The sequence below is a fragment of the Podarcis filfolensis genome, assembly GCF_964270895.1.
Source record: "Podarcis filfolensis genome assembly, chromosome: 13".
Lineage (NCBI taxonomy): Eukaryota > Metazoa > Chordata > Lepidosauria > Squamata > Lacertidae > Podarcis > Podarcis filfolensis.
Window position 1 is genome coordinate 5516523 of NC_139615.1, and position 19772 is coordinate 5536294.

Here is a 19772-nt window from a genome sequence, read left to right on the forward strand (position 1 = left end):
AGACTGGGAAAGACAAATCCCGCCTACTGCTAAACTTCAAGTGAAAACGGAAAGCCGCCATTGGCCTTGGCTCTGAGGAATGACAACCCCCACCCCACCTCGTCATCGTTGCAGGGGCTGATGGGAATTGTAGTTCTTCCAAGCTCCGGGATCAAAATGGCGTCTCTTTTTCGTGACGCAAGAGCTGGGAAATCAGGACTGTATAGTGTCAGCCCTTCTTTCCTTAAAAGATGCGTGAGAGAACTCTCTCGTTCAATTATGGGTTAATGTTGTACACTGCCCTTCCTTGTTAATCCCCCAAGATGGTTTACATCAATTTTTTAATTTATTTTTTAAACTGAGGGCGCCAGCCTGAGGGAACGAAGCGAGAAGGCGCAGGCCTCTCTCCTCCTCTACCTCACAGAAGTGACCGTTGGGTCACGTGCTAGGCCTTAGCGACCGCGCGCCTAGCAACCGTTGCCATGGCAACCTCAGGGGCAGTCTCAGGCCCAATCCCTTTCTGTGGGGGGGGGTGAGAAGTTGGTTGACATTAAAAGAAGGCTTGAAAAACAAATACCGTTTCCTCACATTTTAACTCCCCCACCCCAATTTGAAATATGTATGCCCTGGCCTTCCAACAAATTAAGCGTCGCAGCCATTAAAATGGTGGGTTTTAAAACAGGCCCATAATTCCCTCAGAGGCTAGAGTGCCTTATTTTTCCCCGCCTCCTGAGAAGCCCAACCAACCGTCAGGCTTCCTTCGCTAACTGACAGTGAGCCTAGCTAGTAGGAGTAGAGTAGTGATACCCTTCTGTTTTGATTGGGTGGCTGGCAGGGGAGGAGCCTCCTTTGATTGGAGGAGGAGGAGGCTGGTGTTTGTTCCTTGGAGCTCAGCTGATCAGCAGCAGGAGGAAGGCCGGTTCTTCCAGGGAGCGGATTGGACGCCTCTGTACCCCTTTACTCTGGAGTAAGCCCAGCTGAGCTCCGAGGGAGTGGATCCAAAGGGAGTTCGGGCCTTGGGAGGCGCTCCTGATTTCGCAGCACTCTGGATGTCTACTCGGAAGTAAGGCCTATGCAGTTCCTTGTGGGTGACTCCCAGGTAAGTGGACAGGGGCGGGGAGAATCCTCTGGGAGCAGGTCCTATGGGATCTTCGTAGGGCTCACCTCTTGAGTAGACCTCCCTAGGTTTGCACTGTAAGACCCCATCCACACCATGCGCTGTGATGATAATAATTTATAATAATAAAGGTCTGCCTCTTAAGCAGACTTAGCCACTGTGATCCATGCGACGGTCACCTCCAGACTGGATTATTGTAACTCGCTCTACGTGGGGCTGCCCTTGAGACTGACCCAGAAATTCCAGCGGGTGCAGAATGCCGCGGCGAGACTCCTTATGGGGTCTTCGCTGCGAGATCATATTCATCCGGTGCTATATCAGCTGCACTGGCTCCCCGTGGAGTACAGGATCAGGTTTAAGGTGCTGGTTTTGACCTTTAAAGCCCTATACGGCCTAGGACCCTCGTACCTACGGGACTGCCTCTCCTGGTATGTCCCACAGAGGACTTTATGGTCTTCAAACAAAAACATCTTGGAGGTCCCGGGCCACAGGGAGGTTAGGCTGACCTCATCCAGAGCCAGGGCTTCTTCGGCTGTGGCCCCAATCTGGTGGAACGCTCTGTCCCAAGAGACTAGGGCCCTGCGGGACTTGACATCTTTCCGCAGGGCCTGCAAGACGGAGCTGTTCCACCAGGCCTTTGGTCAGGGCGCAGCCTGACCCCCTCCTCTGGCAATCTGCACAGAATTTTGCTTAATGGTTGCCATCAATTTGATTTTAATTTGATTTTAATTAATTTTATAATGAATGTTTTTAGAATGTTGGATTATTTTGATTGTTGTTAGCCGCCCTGAGCCCAGCTTCGGCTGGGGAGGGCGGGATATAAATAAAATTTATTATTATTATTTATTATTGTACCCCGCCCATCTGGCTGAGTTTCCCCAGCCGCTCTGGGCGGCTTCCAACAAAGTTTAAAAATACATTAAAATGCCACACATTAAAACATTCCCTAAACAGGGCTTTGAACAGCCATTGCATTCCCCCAAAGGATTCTGGGAGCTGTAGTTTGTTAAGGTTGCCGAGAGTCGTTAGGAGATTTCCCCCCCCCCCCCCCGCATCCCTCCCTTTCCCCTCACAGAGCTACAGTTCCCAGGGTAGTTTAACAGTCGATCTCTCTTTCCAGGGCTGCTCTGAAAAGGGACTGGGGCGGGTCAGGTCTCCTTGGCACACTTGGCAAACTACAGTTCCCAGGATTCTTTAGGAGTAGCCACGAATGTTTACAGTGGTACCTCAGGTTACACACGCTTCAGGTTAAAGACTCCGCTAACCCAGAAATTGTACCGCGGTTTAAGAACATTGCTTCATGGTTGAGAACAGAAATCGTGCTCCTGCAGCGCGGCGGCAGCAGGAGGCCCCGTTAGCTAAAGTGGTGCTTCAGGTTAAGAACAGTTTCAGGTTAAGAACAGACCTCTGGAACGAATTAAGTACTTAACCCAAGGTACAACTGTACAATGGAAACACAGAAAAGCGGGGGGGGGGCGAGAAATACATAGAGAAAGAAATAACAAAAAGAATATTAAGAAGTCCCAGGTGCTGCAACTGTTCCTCATTGGGGAGTTGCAATTCACCTGGTGCATCCTGGGCCACAGGTATAGTGCTGCCCCCTTTTCCTTCAACAGCTGCAGGACAGGCAGAAATTCAACAGGTGTTTTTTTGTTTTTTTGTGGGGTTTTTTGGAAGGATTTGCTGAAATAACAATTTGAATTAGAATACAAAAATGGGAGGTGTGAGGAGGTCAAGGAAATAAGTAAAGGAAGAAAGTTATGTAAAGGTTTAATCTGGTTTTTTTTGTTTTTTTGTTTTTTTCTCTTTTTTAAAATGATTGTACTTTTTCTGTCTTTTTTACTTTTTTTCTTTTTTCTCTTTGTAATCTTCAAAATTCTGAATAAATATTATCTAAAAAAAAGAAAAAGAAATTCAACAGGTATGTTACCTCCCAACATGGAAGAGTTGCGGGAAATGCTTCACTGCTTTAATGTCTGCCTGCCCCATGGCTCTTAAAGACACAGGAGACCTGTCAGAAAAAAAGCAATGATGCGTTAAATGTATGGTTCAGATGCGAGGTCATAGCGTCAAGAGCAGGCATAGGCAAACTCTGGCCCTCCAGATGTTTGGGACTACAATTCCCATCATCCCTGACCACTGGGCCTGCTAGCTAGGGATGATGGGAATTGTAGTCCCAAATTATCTGGAGGGCCGGAGTTTGCCTATGCCTGGTCAAGAGGTAGTTTTGAGAGTGCCATTGCTGTCATTGGGTAAGGGGTAGCGCATGGTAGGGCGTTTCCTTCCCTCTCCTCTTCAATTCCAGGGAGAAAGAACAGATCTTTCTTTGGAATGGATGAACACTTTCCGCCATCTGAACTTGCCATTCACACTCAGGGTGCTGAAGCTCCAAAACTCCTGTTCAAATCCGCCGCTATGCCATCATTCCAAGGAGGAGGTCCCTTTCCCGAGTCCTCCCTCCGAGCTTCAAATAACTCACACACAGGCACCTAATGGGTGTCAGCCTTTATTGGCATATTCTCTGGCACCAGCTACAGACATCAAACAGCAGTCTGATCTACGGCATGTTCTCTCCTCCCCTCGGCAGGTTAACTCAAAGATTTATACCCTCTTTCCCCGAAAATAAGACAGGGTCTTATATTAATTTTTGCTCCCAAAGATGCGCTAGGTCTTATTTTCGGGGGCATGTCTTACTTTCGGGGAAAGACGCTACAGTGGTACCTCAGGTTAAGTCCTTAATTCGTTCCGGAGGTCTGTTCTTAACCTGAAACTGTTCTTAACCTGAAGCACCACTTTAGCTAATGGGACCCGCTGCCGCCGCCGCACCACCGGAGCAGGATTTCTGTTCTCATCCTGAAGCAAAGTTCTTAATCCGAGGCATTATTCTGGGTTAGCGGAGTCTGTAACCTGAAGCGTATGTAACCCGAGGTACCACTGTAATTGTGAGTCAGTCTCCCTCAGGGCAGAGTGAGCAGCAGGTTCGGGCTTTCTGATTTAAAGAGACCTTGCACTGCCTGAACAGCTCCGGCTCTGCTGCGGCTAGTGAGTTGTGCGGTGCGCCCGCCATTATGGTCTAGAGGAGTCAGATGCCTTATGGTAGCTTTGGGGGCCTTATATTCCGGGGAGGTCTTATTTTCAGGGGAATGCCTTATATTACAGCGAGAGGCAAAACTGGAAGTAGGTCTTATTTTCGGGGGAAAGAGGGTAGGGGCTGGGGAATGCTGGCAGCCCGCCCGCCCTATCATCTGCTCCCACTTTGGGCACTACAGTGGTACCTTGGGTTAAGTACTTAATTCGTTCCAGAGGTCCGTTCTTAACCTGAAACTGTTCTTTTTTTTTAAAGATATTTATTGGAGTTTTACAAAGACATGAATTTAAAAGATCATATAAAAAGAAAGAAATACAATAAAAGAAACATAGAAAAATACATAAAATAAGAAAAGGAAAATAAAAACAAATCCATTTTTGTAACCCTGACTCGTTATCTTATTTCCTTGGCCTCCTCACACCTCCCCTTTTTGTATTCCCATTTAAATAATCAAGTCAGCAAATCCTTACCCTCTTTCATTTATCTTAACTCTATATCTTAACATGTTGTAACTCTATATTTTCATCCATTTATCAATTCATTTTTGCATATTCTTATTAACTTTGTTGCTAATGCCACTTATTTTCAGTCCAACATCATTTTAACATTCATTAATTTTACAGTGTTTCTGAAGATAGTCTTTAAATTTCTTCCAGTCTTCTTCCACCACCTCTTCTCCCAGGTCACGGATTCTGCCAGTCATTTCCGCCAATTCCATATAATCCATCACCTTCATCTGCCACTCTTCCAGGGTGGGTAGTAACCTGAAACTGTTCTTAACCTGAAGCACCACTTTAGCTAACAGGGCCTCCCGCTGCTGCCGCGCCGCCGGAGCACGATTTCTGTTCTCATCCTGAAGCAAAGTTCTTAACCTGAAGCACTATTTCTGGGTTAGCGGAGTCTGTAACCTGAAGCGTATGTAACCCGAGGTACCACTGTAATTGTTAACAACCTGCCTGAGGGTCTCCACCCATCGATACCTGCTCACAGAATCACCACTTCATGGCAGTAGTTAAGCAGTGAGGAATGAAGGCTGGTATAGGCTATATGAGGCTTTGGCATATGGATTCATTGTACTGTGTACGTGTACAAAGGGGAGCAGATGTATATTTTATTTATTTTTGTTTGGCATTCTTTATCTCCTGCTTAATCCGAGATCTGTATATGCATAAAATAAAGCTAAAAAAAACAAGTAGACATAAAACGTATTTGCCATTTATATATATGTTTTCAAATAGCATGAAAACATCTCCCCGCTCCAGCTCTCCTCCTGCTAGGGGAGGAGGAATGAAGTGAAAACCTGTTTCATTTAAACAGCAAAATATGATTAAACCCAGCCCTGGACAAATGAACATCATTATCCTGCGTGACAATTTAAACTCCAAAGGATGTTCTAAAAAGAGATGTGTTCAAAGCTAGTTTAAAAGAGACCAGATTTTAATAGCGTTCTACAGATATAGGATTCAACAAGCATAGCTTTTCCCACTGTCACATCTCTGAACTGGGAGAAAACTGTACTTGATTTTTAAAAGCAATCATGCAAAGTTTAACGCACAAAAGTTTTTTGGAGAGGAGGAAGAGATGACGACTTTAGAACAAACTTACAGTTAACAAAAAAGACTCTTATTTATACCACAGCTTGTGGGAAATAGATGACATCAAATCTCTTGTGCAATCACTAGCTTTTTGGGTGTGTGTGCGTGTGGGTGTTTTCCATTAATTTCTCCCCTGCCTTGAAGCATACCATATTTTTTGCTCTATAAGACTCACTTTTTCCCTCCTAAAAAGTAAGGGGAAATGTGTGTGCGTCTTATGGAGCGAATGCAGGCTGCGCAGCTATCACAGAAGCCAGAACAGCAAGAGGGATTGCTGCTTTCACTGCGCAGCGATCCCTCTTGCTGTTCTGGCTTCTGGGATTCAGAATATTTTTTCCCTTGTTTTCTTCCTCCAAAAACCAGGTGCGTCTTGTGGTCCGTTGCGTCTTATAGAGCAAAAAATGCGGTATTTGGCTTTAAGAAGGAAAGTTGACAGGCCACATATACTGTTTTCTCCCCAGGATTGACATCCCATCTTCGGAAAGATCGCCTGGGGCTTTCACAGCTCTGTGCTGACTCCAAAATGGATATTGGAGGTGGTGGCTGTGGCCGGATCCCATACGATGACTATCCCGTGGTGTTTCTCCCTCCCTACGAGAGCCCTCCTACCTGGATCCCTCCTCATGAGGTGTGTATCTAAAAGATCCCTGGGTCATTAAGAAAGCCTGGCCGCTGTTGTCCATGCGCTGATAACCCCCAGGATAGACTACTGCAGTGCACTTTTTGTGGGACCTGCTTTGGGCATTGTCCTGGAAGCTAGTGCAGGCTCCAGCAGCTTAACTGCTCACTCGGTCAGACTATCTCCATCATGTTACACCACTTTTGAATTAATTCCCCTAGCTGCCAATTAGCTACCAGGCTATTTTATTTTTATTTTTGTTTTTTTTAAGAAGAAGAGTTTATTTTATTTTTTTCATAATAATATTTATTACTTTCCATACATAGACATGATAAAAGAAAAATATTGACAATAATAAAGGGGGGGGAGAAATAGAAAAAAGAAAAGGAAAAAAAAAGAATATGGAACATAAAATAGAACAAATCATCACTTAATTAATTAATTAAAATCCATCTTCATAAACATATTATTTGACTTCCTCAAATCTCTTCCATCTGAATTTCTTAGTAATTATATGTAGCAGTTTCCAATATCATTATTTCAGCTACCAGGCTATTTTAAAGATGTTGGAACTGGTGTACAAAGCGCTATACATCTTGGGATGAGAATACAGTGGTGCCCCGCAAGACGAATGCCTCGCAAGACGGAAAACCCGCTAGACGAAAGGATTTTCCGTTTTGGAGGTGCTTCGCAAAACGAATTTCCTATGGGCTTGCTTCGCAAGACGAAAATGTCTTGCGAGTTCCTGCTGGGTTTTTTTCCTTTTCCACCCCTTTTCCCCAAGCCGTTAAGCCGCTTATCAGCTGATCTGCTAAGCCGATAAGCCGCTTAACAGCTGATCCACTAAGCCGCCAAGCCGCTTAACAGCTGATCCGCTAAGCCGCTTATCAGATGATCCGCTAAGCCGCTAAGCCGCTTAACAGCTGATCCGCTAAGCCGTTTATCAGCTGATCCGCTAAGCCGCTTATCAGCTGATCTGCTAAGCCGCTAATAGCGCTAATCCGCTAAGCCGCTAATGGGCTTGCTTCGCAAGACGAAAAAAACGCAAGACGAAGAGACTCGCGGAACGGATTCTTTTCGTTGCGAGGCACCACTGTAGTTTAAAATATCATTTCACCCCATATACCCCCAAATTGATCACTGCTCTCTGCAGCAGAGGGACTCTTGCAGGTAATCTCATCAGGAGACCTGGGGAAACCCAACCAGATGGGCGGGGATACGGGGATACAACAACAACAGCAACAAAAGAAATTATTATTACCACCTTCCTCTTTCAACAAGATGGCTCAATGGAGATTTCCCCCCCCCCCCTGACTGTATCTACTGGATTCCAAAGCATTTTTATATATGAAATCATTTATTTATGTTTTTTATTGTTGCTGTTCGTATTGTTAAATCACTTTGATATATTATATAATCCATACTGGTAGGAGCTGATTTGAGCTGGGAGTTGGCTAACCCTCTTCTACAGCGCTGATGTCTGGTTGTAAGGTTTTAAAAGAGATCCAAGTTGCTTAAAATGTTTTTCTTCAGCCATTTTTCTTATTCTTCTTGGAGCAGAACTAGGCAATGGTATGCTATGATGAACCTCAATAAGTTTCTGATTTCCACAATAAAATTCACATTGCCATTTTTTTATTTTGTAACTTGCTTTCCCCCCCTAGAGAATTTACCATTCGGATTATAACAATGAGCTGACCCAATTCCTGCCTCGTACCATTGTGTTGAAAAAACCTCCAGGGGCACAGGTGAGTCTTGGCCCACTCTCAGGGGACTTGCGGGAAATGGGGATTACAAGGGTGTGTGAGGTTTTCTCAGCTGGGATTGTAGGCTTGTCAACTGAGGCCCTCCACACCAGGCTTGGAAAACATGAGGTCCTTCGACCGTTTTTTTGGACTCCATCTCCCATCAGCCCCAGTCAGCATGGGCAATGGTCAGGAATGATGGGAGTTGTAGTCTGAAACGTCTAGAGGATACCAGATTCCTCCTCTACTGAAAACTTAGCTATCCTTGGAGGGGATTCTCTGCATTTGTAACCTGCCCTGTGCTTTACAAATTTTATTTTATTTAGCAGTTCCTCTATTTCATGGGGTCATTGTGGGTTGCAGTAAAAATGCAATGATGACGTAGACCTCTGTCACCCAAAGGTCTGTAGCAGAAATAACAGTCTGGAAGAAGACAGTATTCAGGGACAATCTATATGTTGAAGTGCCAAATCTCCAACTCAATTCTGTTTCCTTTCTAGCTGGGCTTTAATATTCGAGGAGGAAAAGCATCACAACTGGGGATCTTCATCTCTAAGGTGCGTTGATCTTTAGTCCCAACCTCATGGCTGCCTAGTTCTGTTACTTCACTGACATGCAAATTAATTGTGTTTATTGGTCATTTCTAAAAAAAAGCATTTTTACTATGATCTTCAGCTGAGAAGGCTCCCAGACAAGTTTATATAAGATCACAAAACAAGGTAGTCCGTGCCCACAGATTTGCAATATAAAAGGCATGACGCAAAAGGGAAAGGGGTTGAAGAGGGCAGAGGAAAAAGTAAAACTCATTCACCAGTTCTTATTATATGTTACACTTGTCGAATGACCTGCAGTTTCATCCTATGAGTATTTTTGTTTAAGTTAGCATATAAAATTACAGAAAAACACCCATTCTAATCTGATACGTTAATTTCAATAAAGCTTAAAATACGTTTATTCATTTGCCAAATTACTTGATGAGATTCACTTTCTCTATGAAGAATATCCATCAGTTATTATGCATGTTTCCTTGGAAGCTTATGTCACATACTTCAGTCATGTTTATTACCAAACAAACAGGCTGAGGATTGCAACTTTAAATGATTATTTTTGGTAAATGACTTAGATGTTTCACACAGATCTTGGTTAAAAAATAAAATAAATCTAAGATAACCCTACCTTATCGCATGACTTAGATGAAAGAGGAATGGTTGGATTTATAAACAGAACCATTTATTTCAGCCTAGCTACTATGAGCATGATTTGCAGGTTTTCAAAATAAAAATGGAGGAATCCTGCCTGCCTTTCCCAGCAGTCTCAGTGTTCATTTTTGTGCCTTTGTCCTAAACCTTCTGCTTCCTTCTGCTGTTTCATTACAACTAAAAAAGATATACCAAGAGCTCAGGCCACAAGTTTCAATATAAGGAATAGTTCCTACTCGAGAGGATCAAATAGGGCCGAAAAGGAGTATTCGGAGTGTGAATCAGATGTACGACTCAGTAGTGGTGACCAGGACAGGGCCCTGTTTCGGAGTAAACGCCTCCTTTTCGGCCCTATTTGATTCTTTATTCCTTATTCTGATTCTATATAATATGGACTCCTTTTGACTGCCATTGAAACTTGTACAAAATAATTGTTGTGTACTGGTATTTCATGTACCTCTATACTATATCACTGCATATTTGAAACTACATTATTCCTGTACTTAAACGTTTTACCTTAAAACTATCGTACTTACACGTTGTGTTTAAATTTACTTAAAACTATCGCACTTACACGTTGTGTTTAAATTCACTATCAGCTTCAAATTGTTATTCTTAGCAGAATATACACGTTTTTCTTTTCAACTCTCGAGTAGGTAGGAACTATTCCTTATATTGAAACTTGTGGCCTGAGCTCTTGGTATATCTTTTTTAGTGTATTTCCAACAAGAACTCCAGTTTCATTACAACTGGCAAGGAGACCAGCAGCTCAGTTCTTCCTGTGTTGTAAGCAAGTTCTGCTCATTTCAACGGAGCTTAGCCTTGAGTTTCTATCCATCGGATCCATAGACTCATAGAGGTGGAAGGGGCCCTGCAATACATGAATCTCAACATGCAGTTCCTCATCCAGTTTGAAACCACATCAGACCCTGCTGAGCTTCACAAATGTGCCAGCAGTTTGATCGCTGCACCATTTGGGGACTGAAAGTTTTGGAAGTGGCAGAGCGCGGGGCACTTGAGTTGTGTGACAGGATGGGGCCAGCTTCCCCTAGATGCCAAGGGCGCATTTGCAGCTCCTGGCCTCTATCTGAATGGCGGTCTTGCCTCTCCTGATCCCAGGTGATCCCGGATTCAGATGCCCATCGAGCCGGATTGCAGGAAGGAGACCAAGTGCTGGCAGTTAATGACGTCGACTTCCAGGATATCGAGCACAGCAAGGTGAGAGGGGAGAAATTATGAACCAGAGGCCTGTGTGGATCAGCCACAGGATGTGCTCTGAAGGCTCATGGTGTATCAGCCTTGCTGAAGCGAAGCTGGTTTAGGGAGGTACCTGGAAGGGAGATGGCCTTGAAATCCTTTATGTGGGATGCTTTTTACACTGGGAAGGAAAGGCAGAGTAAAAGTGCATTTTAAATCAATGATTCAACCCTTCTTTGTTCAGTTCATCTGTTTTTTCCCCCTGCCCCTACAGGCTGTGGAGATCTTGAAAACTGCTCGGGAGATCATTATGAGAGTCCGATTCTTCCCGTATAGTAAGTGCTGTTGCCGCTGCTGCCACTGCTCTTTGCAAAATCTTTGACCTGTTTGGAAGAGAATGTTTGTCAGGTGAACTGGGACCCACTACATCCATGAAAGAAGAGAAGGAAAATAATGTGCTCCCCCATTATACAAATCCAAAATATGAAACACACACACACATATGTATTTTAAAATAGTGTAGAGTTCCGTAACATTTCCATGTAGGAAGAGAAGACACCTCTCTTTCATTATAGATGGCTTAAAGGGGTATTTATTAGACAAATTCCTGGAGGAGAGGTCTGTCCGTGGCAGTGATGGCTAAATAAAACCTCCAGCTTCAGGGCTAGTCTACCTTGTAGACACCAGTTGCTGGGGGACAACAGTGGGAGGAACAGTGGGAAGCTGTTGCCTTCATGCCAATATTGTGTTTTTTTAAATAATTTTTTATTAGATTTTCCACAGTGATAACACAAACCACAAAGCAAAATGATGCACAAAAACAGAAAAAAAAGAAAAAAGAAGGGGGGAACAATAAACAGATAAACAATAACAACAAACTTAATTCTTCATAAATCCAACCTTTTAAACATCTTGGTTGACTTCCTCAAATCCCTCCCTTCTGAGTTTCCTTGTAATTAAAAGTAACAGCTTTCCGATATCATTATTAAACGAAAACAATTTCCAATTATAGTCCATCTTATTCACTTTTCTTAACATTCTAAATCTCATTTATTTAATTATAACTTAATTTAATCCTAGGCCTATTTGTTTCTTTCAAGTAATTTCTAATTTTTTATATTACAATATTTATGCAAATAGTCCTTGAATTTCCTCCAGTCCTCTTGAAACTCCTCTTCTTTCTGGTCGCGGATTCTTCCAGTCAGGTCAGCTAGCTCCGAAAAGTCCATCATCTGCCTTCATGCCAACATTGTGGGCATGAGAAACAGGATCAGAACTTGAAGGGCTTACGCCCTGATCTAGGAATGCAGTCTTTATGTTCTGCCACTCATTCTTTCTCTCCCGTTTCCCTTCCAGACTACCAGAGGCAGAAGGAGCGAACGGTTCACTAGAAATCCCTTCCCAGCTGGCAGCCTTCTCTTTGCAGAGAGTTCACCATCCTCCAGCCAGATTCTTCTTTTCGTGTTTACTCCCTCTCCAGAGCCTTTTCCTTCGGCAAATGCCTGCTTGGGGGTGTCGAGGGGGCGTCATTTGTGGCACAGAAACCTCCCCTTTTTGGCTGGATTCCATAGATCCAAGTACCTCCTGAGAAGGATGTCTTTAAAGTTTTCTTCCGCTTTCTGCTGTGAAGCAAGAAGCAGTAGGAGCTGGATGCAGGGCTTCAGCCAGTTCCCTGGTCCCAGGAAAAATGGATATCGGTTTGCAGATAAAGCTGTTACCTGGTTTCATTCATCCCCAGGCCCAGAAAGACATTCTATTTCAATAATTTGCTACCTTCATAGCTCTCGGAAAGAGGAGGAACAGAAAGCATCGGGTCCCAGAGGAGCAAACTGAATGCTTCTAAGCTGGTCTCCTTTCTGAATCAGAGATGGGCCTTTGGTGGTGATTTGGGGCATAATCCACTGTAAATATCTGCACGAAAGCATGCTGAAATGAAGGGGATTTATTTCGTCATTGTACTAAAGCTGGTGTAAGGGCTGGGGCTTTGATGTATGTCTGCCTCTTCTATATAAAGGCTCAGGGGCTTAAGAACCTATGTTGGTTTGCATGCCACGGGATATGGCTTTAGTAGGATCATTAATAGTTCTCATTAAAATGCTGGAAGGAGTTTGCTTTATACACAAAGCAAGCTCCTGGTTTTCATGCACAAGTAGTGGATTCTTCTTTTCTGGAAACAGTAATACCAGGGGGATCTTGCATGTGATGGTGGGGTATCTGTAAAGCATAGGTGCCTTTTCTTTTCCCAAATCTCTCTTGTTACCTGTGTTTCATCAGTTCTCCTTTTTATTTAGACTACCCTTAACGAAAGGGATGCAGGTGGCACTGTGGGTTAAACCACAGAGCCTCGGACTTGCCGATCAGAAGGTCGGCGGTTTGAATCTCCGTGACAGGGTGAGCTCCCGTTGCTCGGTCCCTGCTCCTGCCAACCTAGCAGTTCGAAAGCACATCAAAATGCAAGTAGATAAATAGGTACCGCTCCGGCGGGAAGGTAAACGGCGTTTCCATGCGCTGCTCTGGTTCGCCAGAAGCGGCTCAGTCATGCTGGCCACATGACCCGGAAGCTGTACGCCGGCTCCCTGGGCCAATAAAACGAGATGAGTGCCGCAATCCCAGAGTCGGCCACAACTGGACCTAATGGTCAGGGGTCCCTTTACTTTTACCCTTAATGAACACTCAGGCTGTCTTAGGCCACATTTAAAGAGCCATAATACCGCTTTAAACAGCCATGGCTTTCCCAAAGAATCCCGGGAGCTGTAGTTTGTTAAGGCTGCCAAGAGGTGTTAGGAGACCTCCTAGAGCAGGCATGGCCAAACGTGGCCCTCCAGATGTTTTGGGACTATGACTCCCATCACCCCTAGCTCACAGGACCAGTGGTCAGGGATGATGGGAATTGTAATCCCAAAACATCTGGAGGGCCAACTTTGGCCATAACTGTCCTAGAGCTACAATATCTCAGTGTGGTTTAACCACCAATCCCTCTTCACGTGGAACTCTGGGAATGGTAGCTCAGGGAGAGGAATAGGGGCCTTTCAACACACTTTCAACACGCTTAACAAACTGCAACTCCCAGAATTACTATGGCATCATAGTGCTTCAAAATTGTGCTGTGAATGTGACAAAACACAGGCAATGATAAATCAGTAAATAATGTACTGTGCACACACCTAATTCATGAGTCAGAAACTTTTTTTAAAAAGCAACAAAGCTGAACTTTTTCAGATTTCTGGGCAAATGGGTGCTACTCTTTTCTTCTCGGTGTGATCACACCCATTCCAAGCTGTGGGTATGTTTGCAGTCCTTATCTGTCCCGGCAGCCGCAGATTTGCTTTTGCCTTCTTTGATGTGGGTAAAGGTAAAGGGACCCCTGACCATTGGGTCCAGTTGCGGACAACTCTGGGATTGCGGCACTCATCTTGCTTTATTGGCCAAGGGAGCCTGCGTACATGACTAAGCCGCTTCTGGCGAACCAGAGCAGTGCACGGAAACGCGTTTGATGTGGGTAGAAGTCTTCAAATCCTCTCCCCAAACTGCAGCCTGCTTGGTTCTGTGTGGGGCGAGGTTGTCACAGCAGTGAAACCTGCTTAGATTTTGTTAGGTGAGCCTTACCACATGAACCTCACCTAAGAAACATTTTCATTCTGAAGGCAGGATGTCTTCCCTGCCTCTAGCTGTTTCTGCTAGGCTGTGCTGCACAAAGGGATCATTAAAAAAAAAAAAAGCAAGGGAATTTGATTAACTTGAGCTTCAGCCCCTTAGAGGAAGCAAGGCTAGGGAGTTAAAACACACACATTCCTCACCTCCAAAGAATGCTTGCTCATCAAAACTCTTCCTCCTGCTTCATTAAGTTTGGGTGTGGCTCTGTATGAAGGAAGGGAAGCTTGCTAATTGTCCCACTCACAACACTGTCAAAATATTTATATAACTCTCTTGATGTTCTGTACTGTGTTCTCTTTGAGACTTATTTTTTCACAACAGAGACAGCAACCTTTTCTTGTCATTGCTGGATTCTATCAGAGGAGTTTTTGGGGAGGGGAAGCTTCAGTAAAATGTTACCATCTGAGACTGGTGTATTATTCACCCTGCTTGGGGTTGCTGTGGACGCCATACTGAGAGCCTAGATTTCACAAGATTTCCCATTTTACTTCTTCTGTCTAAACTACAGAGTCTAGGACTTGCCGTTCGGAAGGTCGGGAGTTCGAATCCCCGTGACAGGGTGAGCTCCCGTTGTTCAGTCCCTGCTCTTGCCAACCTAGCAGTTCAAAAGCACGTCAAAGTGCAAGTAGATAAATAGGTACCACTCCAGCGGGAAGGTAAACGGCGTTTCCGTGCGCTGCTCTGGTTTGCCAGAAGCGGCTTAGTCATGCTGGCCACATGACCCGGAAGCTGTACGCCGGCTCCCTCGGCCAATAAAGCGAGATGAGCGCTGCAACCCCAGAGTCGGCCACGACTGGACCTAATGGTCAGGGGTCCCTTTACCTTTACTTTACCCCTCACTACCAAAGGCTGGATTGTCTCAGTTACAGGTTGTCAGAGGCCTTGAGTCAGGTTGTAAATTTCCTGACAAAACTAGTACCATGTCTCTCTTATTCCTTATAAATACTTGCCTATGTAGCTGCTATCTTCACCGTGCCAGAAAGAAAAGAATGTCCCACCCAGAAATTGATGGCACCTTGTTACTATGTCCCCCAAAGAAAGCTTTCTAGGAGTCTGAAATGACAGTTGGTGCTTGACCCAAACAAGAGGGATACCATAGCTTTTACTTGCCTGTAAACTTTGCAGAAGCAGCTGGCAATCCGCTGTTTGACTACTGGACAGGAGAAGAGTAATTGGTCTGATCCCAAAAAGCAAATCTACTTTGTGTCCACTTTGAGGGTTTTGTTTTGTTTTCAATCCAACAGTGTATAAATTTTACAAACCAAGCAAATAAAGCCAGGGAAGTCTATGCAAGTATGTTTGGGGGAAGGCTCTGCAAACTAGGAGAATGATTTCCGTGTCCCATTCAGGTCCCGTCCCGTCCCCGCCCCGTTTGAATCTTAAGTTTAAAGCATGCAGGTTTCCAGAGCAGACCGTTTTCCAGAGCAGCTGACATTGGTATCAAAATAAAACACAGGACAGAAACGAAAGAAACCGCATCAAAATGCAGCGCCACATTTCAAAGTGATTTGAGAATAAGTTTCGAAGTGGCATCAAATTCAAATGGGGCACAGAACCAACGCCTCCTTTTGCCAACCTCTTACACTGCAAATATCCTACTTGTTTTGAACCCGCTTTCAAAGTGCTGTGATGAATTTATGCAATTTCATGGGCATAGCCAGGATTCTGGGTGGGGAATTTAATTTTAGTTAGGGGGGCCAGGCCTAACAGCTTGCAAGGAATTTAATTAATTTTTATTGATTGGGGCAGCTGCCCCCACCCTGCCCACGCCCATGAACAACTCCCTAGTCTAAAATTCCTATTGTAATTAAGCCATAGTATGGGTAATTGTATATTCCTTCCATTTAGCCTTAGCTTCGAGTCTATTTTTAGATTGCAAGCCTCTGTGGTCTGGGGTCCTGCCAAACCTGTTTTTTGTGTCCATATGCACAGATGGCAACATGGGAATGGGTGCTGATGAGAGGCCAACCTGAAAAGTCAAGAATATTTATATATTTTTTGCTGTTCCATGATACTAGTCCTCCCCTGCTTGCTTCACACTTCCAGTGAAATGGGAGCACTCCTGGTGCAACAGTTTCCAGTACTGTATTTCTTTAAAAAAAAAAGAAAGGAAAAAAGACAATGCTTCAAGATTCAAATACTATCTGATTATACTCTTTCTTCTATATTCCTCCTTCATAATGTAAACATAGAAAGAAGGGGTGGCGTTTGGCACCTGTTATTATCTTAGTGTGCAATTAAATGGGAACAAAGTCACGGGACAGGAGACAGTTGGTATGCTTGGTTCCATGGTGTAATGGTTAGCACTCTGGACTTTGAATCCAGCGATCCGAGTTCAAATCTCGGTGGAACCTCATTTTGTTTGTGAATGGGGGTTCTCCCATCCCTCAACCCCCCTCGATTTTCAAATTGCGCCTTAGCCACAAACCTTGGAGAGAATTTAGAGGGTTGCGTCTCCAGTGGAGAGAGTTGGTCGCAGCCTGTCTCGTTCACGCTCAAGAGTAATTTAAAAGCAGAAAGTGTGTGCATGGATTTCTAGTGGAGTTTACAGAAGTGCTAAAAATTTGTGTCGTCGTCTCCAAAGTAGAAAAGCTTTAATCCGGAAACGAAAACTTCAGTCTGAGTTCCTTAAACTTAAGCAGTAAAAACTTTAGAGGGGGGAAAATAAAAGGGGCGTTGCAATCAGCTGGAAGGCGTTATGCAATCTTAAAGAAACCAGCCCATTTAAACATGTGCAGAGTGCCTTCCGGACGGGCGGGGTGATTTCTTTCCCTCTCGTGCGCCTAAGACAGGAGATCGCAACTCACTCATCGCAGCGCAGACTGAAGAAAAAGTTGCAAGAATATGGAATCTCAGAAGGAGGCATCGCCCAAGTGGCGGAGAACAGGCTGCCTTTTGATTGCTGGGGCTCGAGATTCATTTTCGGAAAGCAGGACGGCTAAGCTGCAAAATGAAACCATGCCAACAATAGGCTGACACATCCAAAGTTTTCAAAATGCCGCTCACACCTTGTAAAGCGTCTACATATACAGTGACGGGGAAAAGACAAGAGCGAATGCATTGGTGGTTCAGTGGTAGAATTCTCGCCTGCCACGCGGGAGGCCCGGGTTCGATTCCCGGCCAATGCAACGTACATTTTAATCTACTTTTAAGATTTCTGCCTATGTTTCTTCAGTTAATTATATTATCGCACAATAACATTTCCTCTATTTTCAGGAATAGCGAAAGGCAAACTTTTATAACCTTTTGAATAAAGCAGTATCAAGAACTGCTGAGATTGCACATTACATCAAGGTAGTTATTATCACTGGCCGAAATAGCTCAGTTGGGAGAGCGTTAGACTGAAGATCTAAAGGTCCCTGGTTCGATCCCGGGTTTCGGCATCGGTAGTTTACGTTTTCGTTCTTCGGCCTTTAAGTAATAAGAGTCGGTAGTGGAAATGAAGACCTTAACAGTAAGTTTCTCCGCTGTGAACATTCAAACAGGCTTCGTTTTGTGTGGACACTTTTTATTTCATTTTTTAAAGAGCTATGTCACTTGAAGAAAAGACAAAAGGACATGAAGATTAAAAGAAATGAAGTGTTGCCATGCCATTACAAGTAGTATTAAAGTTATTTACTGAGCACTTCACTTGCTGAAAGAAGACGGAAGAGCACTTTTCATTTGCAAATAAAGAGAAAAGAAATGGGTTGGGGGACGACAAGGGAAAAGGAAGAGACCACCTTTTTTTTTTAAGAAACAGCAATTCGTTGCACGTCTGAATACCCATTTTTGAACAAGCATCTGTGGACCAGCACTGCGAAAGAGAGTTAAGTATCAGGAGCAAATGAACCAGTGTTAAGACAGTGGATATGAAGTCTTCCAAGTCACCCCCGTTTCCCCTTAAACCTAATGAATATGATATAGGTAAAGCTGAGAGGGGAATATGAGAACAGGTGAACCTGGCCAGGAGAATAGCCCGATCACGAGCAGCAGCCGCGACGAGGTGGCCGAGTGGTTAAGGCGATGGACTGCTAATCCATTGTGCTCTGCACGCGTGGGTTCGAATCCCATCCTCGTCGGTTCATGTTGGCAGTTAGGGTGTCTTTTTTAAAAAATAGCAGTACGCAGCGTAAGCATCAAACCTGCAGTGCAAACCGATCATGAATCAGAAATATACTATGTGGCAGGTATCACCAAAGCAGTGCTGTCATTTTCTAAATGCGCTGTTGATCCCACGCACCGCACCTGCCGTTTTCTCCTAAAACTACTCTTCCATTAAATTGCAATTAGCAATTATATCAAGTAGACACTATGGTAAGAAAAAAATAAACCGCATCCCCTTTGTTGTGAGCAGCAATGTAAATAAGGAAGCAAATATAAATAACTGGCAGCGGGATCCGAACCTAACTCCCCCTTAAAGACTGGAGTCTTAAAGCAGCGTTTTGCGACCGCTACCTCACGCTGCCGCGATTCGTTTAATGTATCTCATTTAGAAATACGTAACCATAAGAGCAATCAATTTCGACAACTTGGGAGAGAAGCCGATCAGGGCAGTGATTTCAGTCTTTCGCAGAAATTGTGGGTGGCTCTTAAAAGAGCCGTTTGTGTTAAATGACGCCCCCCAGCAAAATGTTAATTCACTTTTTCTTGGGGGCGAGTTTGGGTTTGGATGCCTTCGGCTTGGCTTTAGCCTTCGGCTTCAGAGCTTTGGCGGGGCTCTTCGTTGTCTTCTTGGGCTTGGTGACTTTGGACTTCTTGGGGCTCTTGGCTGCCTTCTTGGCACCTCCTGCCCCCGGTTTCTTGGCCACTTTCTTGACGGCTTTCTTGGCCCCAGTACCTCCTACAGCCTTCTTCACCTTGGCCGCGGCGGGCTTCTTACTCTTCGCCGCCACCGCCGGCTTCTTGGGTGCCTTATCCTTGCTTTCCGCCTGCTTCTTATTGAGCTTAAAGGAGCCCGAGGCGCCCGTGCCCTTGGTCTGCAGCAGGATCCCCCGGGTCACCAGGCTCTTCAGGCCCAGCTTGATGCGGCTGTTGTTCTTCTCCACGTCGTAGCCGGCGGCCGCCAGCGACTTCTTCAGCGCGGCCAAGGAGATGCCGCCGCGCTCCTTGGACGCAGTCACCGCCTGGGTCAGCAGCTCCGTCACGCTGGGGCCCGAGGCCTTACGGGGCTTCGAGGCCGCCTTCTTCGCGGTACCTTTGGGGGCCGCAGCAGCAGCGGCGACAGGAGCAACTTCAGCCATTATCGCAGTGAACCTTCTTCTTCCTCCACTCCGAAATCTGAGCGCGAGCAGCGGCACGGAGCTCTCTATTTATAGGGGACGAGCCGCGCTCTGATTGGTGCGTTTCGGGAACGGCGCGTGCACGACAATACCTGGCTGGGGGCTTTTGCCGCGTTGTGCTTCTTTATCCGCTTATAATGTCAATTAATCGAAATTAGCTGCACGGATAATTTCGGTTCCGGGAGGGATCGATGGGGAGGATATGTGGGATTTTCGGGATCTGTTTTTCACGCTCGGGGGATGCAAGGCAAGCCTGGAAAACAGAGGGGAGCTCAGCCCATGGCTAGTTTTTAAGCCTTCAAATATGTAAACATTTGC

The 19772-nt window shown here is 44.9% G+C and overlaps 2 protein-coding genes and 1 long non-coding RNA gene across 3 annotated transcripts; 1 reads left to right on the plus strand and 2 right to left on the minus strand.

The window, feature by feature from the left end:
* The first annotated feature begins 512 nt into the window (after positions 1 to 512).
* Positions 513 to 12688, plus strand: PDZD11 (PDZ domain containing 11). Its single transcript, XM_083581288.1, has 7 exons — positions 513 to 645; positions 6241 to 6407; positions 8063 to 8146; positions 8644 to 8700; positions 10462 to 10560; positions 10814 to 10874; positions 11896 to 12688. The coding sequence occupies exons 2-7, from the start codon at positions 6303 to 6305 to the stop codon at positions 11928 to 11930; spliced, it is 441 nt and encodes a 146-aa protein (XP_083437414.1). The 5' UTR covers positions 513 to 645; positions 6241 to 6302; the 3' UTR covers positions 11931 to 12688.
* Positions 8792 to 10455, minus strand: LOC310747033. The gene is made up of 2 exons (XR_014540858.1): positions 10076 to 10455; positions 8792 to 9499 (listed from the first exon to the last, which is right to left on the minus strand). It is a non-coding gene; the product is annotated as an uncharacterized lncRNA (long non-coding RNA).
* Positions 12689 to 17684: 4996 nt separating the features above from the next.
* LOC310747505 (histone H1.01-like) lies at positions 17685 to 19454 on the minus strand. Its single transcript, XM_083581961.1, has one exon. The coding sequence runs from the start codon at positions 19413 to 19415 to the stop codon at positions 18813 to 18815; it is 603 nt and encodes a 200-aa protein (XP_083438087.1). The 5' UTR covers positions 19416 to 19454; the 3' UTR covers positions 17685 to 18812.
* Positions 19455 to 19772: the final 318 nt, after the last annotated feature.

Bases quoted from the DNA above. Each gene is read 5' to 3' on its own strand.
- LOC310747505 (XM_083581961.1), bottom strand. From the start codon at position 19,415: ATGGCTGAAGTTGCTCCTGTCGCCGCTGCTGCTGCGGCCCCCAAAGGT.
- PDZD11 (XM_083581288.1), top strand. From the start codon at position 6,303: ATGGATATTGGAGGTGGTGGCTGTGGCCGGATCCCATACGATGACTAT. The intron at 8,147-8,643 runs GTGAGTCTTGGC...TTTCCTTTCTAG, and splicing joins AAAAACCTCCAGGGGCACAG to CTGGGCTTTAATATTCGAGG. The intron at 10,875-11,895 runs GTAAGTGCTGTT...TTTCCCTTCCAG, and splicing joins AGTCCGATTCTTCCCGTATA to ACTACCAGAGGCAGAAGGAG.